This window comes from Pseudophryne corroboree, chromosome 3, assembly GCF_028390025.1.
Source record: "Pseudophryne corroboree isolate aPseCor3 chromosome 3, aPseCor3.hap2, whole genome shotgun sequence".
NCBI classification, from domain to species: domain Eukaryota; kingdom Metazoa; phylum Chordata; class Amphibia; order Anura; family Myobatrachidae; genus Pseudophryne; species Pseudophryne corroboree.
Window position 1 is genome coordinate 749,682,162 of NC_086446.1, and position 8,547 is coordinate 749,690,708.

Below are 8,547 nucleotides of genomic sequence, written 5' to 3' on the forward strand. Positions count from 1 at the left end.
ATTTTGACTTATCATATAATATGTGCCTTACTGTAAGACAATTTGTTGCGCTCCATTCTGGGTCTCACTGAATATGTACTGTGGGGTTCACATGTCATGGATCCTCAGATCTGTCTTCTAGGTTTGGTGGGCCTAGTTTCTTTGTGGTTACCTTTCAAGAGAGACCTTCCATTGTAGCAACAGCTGGTGAGTCACGTTAAACACATATGTAGCATGTATTTAAATCAGAGTCTACTTTCTTTCTCCAGACTACTGTACATGGACACAGTAGAAATAGCCTTTAAACACAGACCATATAGATTCACTTCCACACCGTAGTACCTGATGAATTCATTTATTTACAAAACATTTACCAGGAGATATACATCTCATTTCAAGTATATCCTAAAAACAATTAACAATAAAACACACAGACGAGTACAGTGAAATAAGTTATGCATTTGCTCAGTCACTAACATTCCTGCCATAATTAAAAATCATGAACATTAAGCAGCTGGCTAGTCTCTCTTTGCAGAGAGCATAGCATATATGCAAGTTAGATGGGCATGGGGCCATGTAAAGAGCATAACATATTCTGTTCAATTTTAATATATTTTCTTATTTAAGATATGTCAAGATAAGCATCAGTCTGCACCTGACACACACTGTGGAGGCAGCCATTTTGAGGACTTAACTACTATACACTGCAGTGCAGCCTGGGAACTAGTCACAACATCCCTGAAGCAGTCACAAAATGGCCGTCTCCACTGTTTGTCAGCAACAGATAACAAAAAAAAAAAAAAAACACAGCAGGCTCTCCGAGATTGCCAACATTATGGGGTAGGTTTACTAGAGCTTCCAAAAAGTTAAAATTGCACCCAATCAAATTGTAGCTATCATTTATCTAGTACAGTGGACAAAATTAGAAGTAGAACCTGATTGGCTGATCTGGGCAACACTTCTATGACATTCATTTACTGGTTCTACATACTTGATTGCAACTTTTATGTAACACATTGCTTTTTTAGATTTGTAGTGCCCATATGCTTTGCAGCCATGTATTTTATGTGCAGAGTTTTCTTCTTTTCTGTTTTTGTTGTAGTTATGTCTTATAAAGGGGAAAAAAAGAACTGCATGGTGTAATACATATAGGGCTAAGAAGCAGACTATGAGGTTAGGAATAAAAGCAAGAAACGTAGTAAAGCCTGCAGGAGGGCAAATGCAAGCCAATATATTCAAGTCATCTGAAGGTGGAAATCCCTTTTAAATTCCATCATTAATAACAAATTTGCTTTGGCTTCTATGGCGACATATTACTGGATTCGGACAGCCATGGACTATGTAATAGCAGCTACATTAATAATGAAGACACTGGCATAATAACCCCCAATCCAGTTAGAATATGGGAATAAAAAACAAAAACAAAAATAAAAAATTGTAAAAGGTTCTTTGTCATTAAAAGAACTTTTCCACATGTATCGTGTTTTTAGGTTGTAGTTGCTTTACCGGTTGTCAGGATACAGGTGCCAGAATCCCGACCGCCGGAATTCCGGCAAACATGGGCTATTCCTACTCGTGGGTGTCCCCATAGAGTGGTAATAGAACCTGTGGCGAGCACAGCTAGCCACTAAGCCCGCAAGGGACTCTGTTGTGCCCGCCCGGTATCCCGTTGGTGGGGATGCTGACCTCCGGGATCCCGACCGCTGGCATTAAAGCCCCAATATAAGACAAAGGGGACGATAAGTCCCTGGTGTTTCCTCAGAGAAAATTACTGAAGCGAATGTCACAAGAGGTATGGCCATAGTTTCAATGAGAGCTGTATTTACAGTTGTGCTGGCCTTGGCTACGTTCAATAAATAGGTAGTATATTAGCGACATTGCCAAACAACAGTTTGACAAATGAGCATCTTGCAGAGAGACGGGCCAGGTAGTTGCTTGTATAGGAGATAGAAACGCTTCTTTACTGAAACCAGTATTAGTCCAAACATTACAGTAATGAGATGCCACATCTAGGAGCGACAGATACATTAAACCCCTCTTTGTTTGTCAGCATAAAAACATTGGTACACAATCCCATTCAATGTACTGCATCAATGCATTTCAGATTTTATTGCTGTTAAAATATTCTATACATTGAAACTGGGTTATATTGCCAGATGAAAGCCAAAACTAGTTAGCAGTAACCGTAGAAGGTCTGCAATATTCAGGTTTAAGTTGCGTATCAGAGTACTGCGGCCATGGGGTAAATAAAACTTCTAAAAAAATAAACAGACAAGTGGTGCATTTTCCCATAGCAACCAACCAGTTACTGTGCATTTGCCCATAGCAACCAACCAGTTTCTGCCTATCATTTTCTAGATTACAATAGAGAAATGGTAGCTAGAATATGATTTGTTGCTACAGGCAACAACACCTCTTTTCAATTCTTAGAAACTTCAGTAAATCAGGTCTAGATTTGGATAAAGTCAACATTAGCCATATTTGCTTTAGCCCCGATCCAAATATATAGATTTATTTGTTTTGTTCTTGAGGCAACAGTTTGAGGTTAAGGTAGAAATCGTTGAAACAATCTTACATTTAAATAACAGCTTTTAATTAATTAGGCACAAGTAAGGAAATGTTTCATGAAAATAAACCATTGTAAAATGGGAATGAACCGCATGGATCTTTTACGTAGCCGACGCAAGATGATGGGAAACACAAGTCCATATGACCGTGCGATATGTTGTTTCAGTGTCCCATATGCGAATGGAGGGGAAAAAAAAAAAAAAGATAATTAGGGGAAATTCAACTCCGGCCAAAGGGTGCGAATTGCAGTTTAAACACCGCCAACGGCACCTATCCTTGCCCCCCCCCCCCCCTCACCGGCTGTATGCCCGATTCAGCTGCCGCAAAGTGCAGTGGGTGCTGCGCTGTTTCGGCCAGGCAAAGGCGAATCCCCCGCTTGATGTTTAATAGTCTCTAATGCTCTGTATGTAACTCAAGCTGTGCTCTTTGTAAACCAGTGTTACACTTTTGTGTTGGTGGAGTGGTGTGCTACGGTTTAGGCCGTCACAAAGACTGGAAAAGTTTTCCATACCATCTTAGTGCTGCTGCCTGACCGTTAAAATAAAAACTCTATTTAAAAAAAAAAAAAAAAAGTGGCGCATGGTAACCACAAATATAAAAGGGGAAAATTTTTGTTTTTCCAGCAGATCCACTAAAGAAGACCAAAAAAAAAAAAAAGGGAAAAAATAAAATCAAACCAGGTTTACCGATCATTTCCTTGGTGCAGTATTGCGGATACACTGAGGAGATACGTGATCTCACACTGCACTACTGTCCCCCACACACTGTCCTATGCTAGTTAGGAATTCAGGCCAATCAACACAGACATAAGACACTATCCTGTCAGAGGTGAATATTGTGTGCAACCAAGACCACAGAAATAGTGCAGCATTTTTGTATCTCAGGGGTAGTCTCTCCAGCTTATTCTCATCATGTCTCAAGCAGATCATTAAGATGGCCACAGCATCCCCTCCCAGTCACCTCTGGACATTCATATTTTGTGGAGCTTTTTGTGTTCATTCAGTTCTGTGTCTCTATCGGTTGGTTAACAATAACTTGTATCACAAAGTCCTTCTGAATCTTTGTCTCCTGCAATTTCATCCTATCTGTGAGAAGTTTTCCAGAGAAGAACCATCGCTGCCAACAAGGTTCAATACCCTCCACGGAATAGAGCTGCTTCTTCATTTGGCCAATATTGTCCGACATGCTCGCGTTGAGTTTAACGTCCTTCCCGGTGGATAGGCGGACCTTGAGCTGGAATTCCCGCCTGGTGTTGGGGTCTGGGTCAGGGGCATCGGCTCCATCATCATCACTTCTCTCCATGATCAGGTTGACCGGTGGTGCCAGGCAATAAACCGGGAGCTGGTACCGTGTTCCAAGTTCATCATAACATTCAGTTAGAGAACCTGAAATGACCAATTTGTTTGCAGTTAAAATTCCCATTCACACATGTATGTCATCAAAAGGAAAAAAGGTTTAAAGAACATCTTACAAAATACTATATTATTCAAACAATGCAAAAATAAGATTTTACTCACCGGTAAATCTATTTCTCGTAGTCCGTAGTGGATGCTGGGACTCCGTAAGGACCATGGGGAATAGCGGCTCCGCAGGAGACTGGGCACAACTAAAGAAAGCTTTAGGACTACCTGGTGTGCACTGGCTCCTCCCACTATGACCCTCCTCCAGACCTCAGTTAGGATACTGTGCCCGGAAGAGCTGACACAATAAGGAAGGATTTTGAATCCCGGGTAAGACTCATACCAGCCACACCAATCACACCGTATAACTCGTGATACTATACCCAGTTAACAGTATGAAATATAACTGAGCCTCTCAACAGATGGCTCAACAATAACCCTTTAGTTAGACAATAACTATATACAAGTATTGCAGACAATCCGCACTTGGGATGGGCGCCCAGCATCCACTACGGACTACGAGAAATAGATTTACCGGTGAGTAAAATCTTATTTTCTCTGACGTCCTAAGTGGATGCTGGGACTCCGTAAGGACCATGGGGATTATACCAAAGCTCCCAAACGGGCGGGAGAGTGCGGATGACTCTGCAGCACCGAATGAGCAAACTCTAGGTCCTCCTCAGCCAGGGTATCAAACTTGTAGACTCTTGCAAAAGTGTTTGAACCCGACCAAGTAACAGCTCGGCAAATTTGTAAAGCCGAGACCCCTCGGGCAGCCGCCCACTTTCCTCATGGAATGGGCTTTTACAGATTTAGGGTGCGGCAGTCCAGCCGCAGAATGTGCAAGTTGAATCGTGCTACAGATCCAGCGAGCAATAGTCTGCTTAGAAGCAGGAGCACCCAGCTTGTTGGGTGCATACAGGATAAATAGCGAGTCAGTTTTCCTGACTCCAGCCGTCCTGGAAACATATATTTTTCAGGGCCCTGACTACGTCCAGTAACTTGGAATCCTCCAAGTCCCAAGTAGCCGCAGGCACCACAATAGGTTGGTTCACATGAAAAACTGATACCACCTTAGGAAGGAATTGGGAACGAGTCCTCAATTCCGCCCTATCCACATAAAAAAATTAGATAAGGGCTTTTGCATGATAAAGCCGCTAATTCTGATACACGCCTGGCCGACGCCAAGGCCAACAGCATGACCACTTTCCACGTGAGGTATTTTAGCTCCACGGATTTAAGTGGCTCAACCCAATGCGACTTCAGGAAATCCAACACCACGTTGAGATCCCACAGTGCCACTGGAGGCACAAACAGGGGCTGGCTATGCAGCACTCCCTTAACAAAAGTCTGAACTTCAGGCAGTGAAGTCAGTTCTATTTTGGAAGAAAATCGATAGAGACGAAATCTGGACCTTAATGGAACCCAATTTTAGGCCCATAGTCACCCCTGACTGTAGGAAGAGCAGAAATCGACCTAGCCGAAATTCCTCCGTTGGGGCCTTCCTGGCCTCACAGCACGCAACATATTTCCGCCATATGCGTTGATAATGGTTTGCGTTCACTTCTTTCCTAGCTTTAATTAGCGTAGGGATAACTTCCTCCGGAATGCCCTTTTCCTTCAGGATCCGGCGTTCAACCGCCATGCCGTCAAACGCAGCCGCGGTAAGTCTTGGAACAGACAGGGCCCCTGCTGCAGCAGGTCCTGTCTGAGCGGCAGAGGCCATGGGTCCTCAGATCATTTCTTGGAGTTCTGGGTACCAAGCTCTTCTTGGCCAATCCGGAACAATGAGTATAGTTCTTACTCCTCTCCTTCTTATTATTCTCATTACCCTGGGTATGAGAGGCAGAGAAGGGAACACATACACCGACTGGTACACCCACGGTGTTACCAGAGCATCCACAGCTATCGCCTTGACCTGGCGCAATATCTTTTTAGCTTTTTGTTGAGGCGGGACACCATCATGTCCACCTGTGGCCTTTCCCAACGGTGTACAATCATTTGGAAGACTTCTGGATGAAGTCCCCACTCTCCCGGGTGGAGGTCGTGTCTGCTGAGAAAGTCTGCTTCCCAGTTGTCCACTCCGGGAATGAACACTGCTGACAGTGCTAACACATGATTTTCCGCCCATCGGAGAATCCTTGTGGCTTCTGCCATCGCCATCCTGCTTCTTGTGCCGCCCTGTCGGTTACATGAGCGACCGCCGTGATGTTGTCTGACTGGATCAGCACCGGCCGGTGTTGAAGCAGGGGTCTAGCCTGACTTAGGGCATTGTAAATGGCCCTTAGTTCCAGAATATTTTTGTGTAGGGAAGTCTCCTGACTTGTCCATAGTCCTTGGAAATGTCTTCCCTGTGTGACTGCCCCCCAGCCTCGAAGGCTGGCATCCGTGGTCACCAGGACCCAGTCCTGTATGCCGAATCTGCGGCCCTCTAGAAGATGAGCACTCTGCAGCCACCACAACAGCGACACCCTGGCCCTTGGAGACAGGGTTATCCGCCGATGCATCTGAAGATGCGACCCGGACCACTTGTCCAACAGATCCCACTGGAAGATCCTTGCATGGGACCTGGCGAATGGAATTTCTACGTAAAAAGCTACCATCTTTCCCAGGGCTCGCGTGCATTGATGCACCGACACCTGTATTTGTATTAGGAGGTCTCTGTCTAGAACCGACAACTCCTTGGACTTCTCCTCCGGGAGAAACCCTTTTTATCCTGTTCTGTGTCCAGAACCATACCCAGGAACAGTAGACGCGTCGTAGGAACCAGCTGCGACTTTGGAATGTTCAGAATCCAGCCGTGCTGTTGTAGCACTTCCCGAGATAGTGCTACTCCGACAAACAACTGCTCCCTGGACCTCGCCTTTATAAGGAGATCGTCCAAGTACGGGATAATTATTTCGGCCATTACCTTGGTAAATACCCTCGGTGCCGGGGACAGACCAACGGCAATGTCTGGAATTGGTAATGACAATCCTGTACCACAATTTTGAGGTACTCCTGGTGAGGAGGGTAAATAGGGACATGCAGGTAAGCATCCTTGATGTCCAGTGATACCATGAAATTCTCCAGGCTTGCAATAATCGCCCTGAGCGATTCCATTTTGAACTTGAACCTTCGTATATAAGTGTTCAAGGATTTCAATTTTAGAATGGGTCTCACCGAACCGTCTGGTTTCGGTACCACAACATTTTGGAATAGTAACCCCGGCCTTGTTGAAGGAGGGGTACCTTGATTTCACCTGCTGGAAGTACAGCTTGTGAATTGCCGCCAGTACTACCTCCCTTTCTCCGAGGGCAGCAGGCAAGGCTGATGTGAGGTAACGGCGAGGGGGAGTCGCCTCGAACTCCAGCTTGTATCCCTGTGATACTACTTGCAGAACCTAGGGATCCACCTGTGGGCAAGCCCACTGGTCCCTGAAGTTCCCGAGACGCGCCCCCACCGCACCTGTCTCCACCTGTGGAGCCCCAGCGTCATGCGGTGGACTCAGAGGAAGCAGGGGAAGATTTTTGATCCTGGGAACTGGCTGTCTGGTGCAGCTTTTTCCTTCTTCCCTTGTCTCTGTGCAGAAAGGAAGCGCCTTTGACCCGCTTGCTTTTCTGAAGCCGAAAGGACTGTACCTGAAAATACGGTGCTTTCTTAGGCTGTGAGGAAACCGGAGGTAAAAAAATTTCTTCCCAGCTGTTGCTGTGGATACGAGGTCCCAGAGACCATCCCCAAACAATTCCTCACCCTTATAAGGCTGAATATCCATGTGCCGTTTAAAGGCAGCATCACCTGTCCACTGCCGGGTCTCTAATACCCTCCTGGCAGAATGGACATTGCATTAATTCTGGATGCCAGCCGGCAAATATCCCTCTGTGCATCCTTCATATATAAAACGACGTCTTTAATATGCTCTATGTTAGCAAAATAATATCCCTGTCTAGGGTATTAATATTATCTGACCGGGTATCAGACCACGCTGCAGCAGCACTATTTATGCTGAGGCAATTGCAGGTCTCAGTATAGTACCTGAGTGTGTATATACAGACTTCAGGATAGCCTCCTGCTTTTTATCAGCAGGCTCCTTCAAAGTGGCCGTATCCCAAGACGGCAGTGCCACCTTTTTTGACAAACGTGTGAGCGCCTTATCAACCCTAGGGGATATCTCCCAACGTGACCTATCCTCTGGCGGGAAAGGGTACGCCAGCAGTAACTTTTTAGAAATTACCAGTTTCTTATCGGGGGAACCCACGCTCTTTACACACTTCATTCACTCATCTGATGGGGGAACAAAACACTGGCTGCTTTTTCTCCCCCAACATAAAACCCCTTTTATGTGGTACTTGGGTTCATGTCAGAAATGTGTAACACATTTTTCATTGCCGAGATCATGCAACGGATGTTCCTAGTGGATTGTGTATATGTCTCAAACTCGTCGACACTGGAGTCAGACTCTGTGTCGACATCTGTGTCTGCCATCTGAGGTAACGGGCGTTTTTTTGAGCCCCTGATGGCCTTTGAGACGCCTGGGCAGGCGCGGGCTGAGAAGCCGGCTGTCCCACAGCTGTTACGTCATCCAGCCTTTTATGTAAGGAGTTGACATTGTCGGTTAATA

The 8,547-nt window shown here is 45.4% G+C and overlaps 1 protein-coding gene across 2 annotated transcripts in view; it reads right to left on the minus strand.

The window, feature by feature from the left end:
• Nucleotides 1-2,550: 2,550 nt before the first annotated feature.
• The window catches only part of UBTD1 (ubiquitin domain containing 1), a 70,208-nt gene continuing 64,211 nt past the window's right edge, over nucleotides 2,551-8,547 (minus strand). For both annotated transcript variants that reach the window (XM_063962337.1, XM_063962336.1), the window contains exon 3: nucleotides 2,551-3,932. In XM_063962337.1, coding sequence (XP_063818407.1) covers nucleotides 3,547-3,932 — 386 coding nt within the window. In that variant the 3' untranslated portion in view covers nucleotides 2,551-3,546. The remainder of the gene's footprint in view (nucleotides 3,933-8,547) is intronic.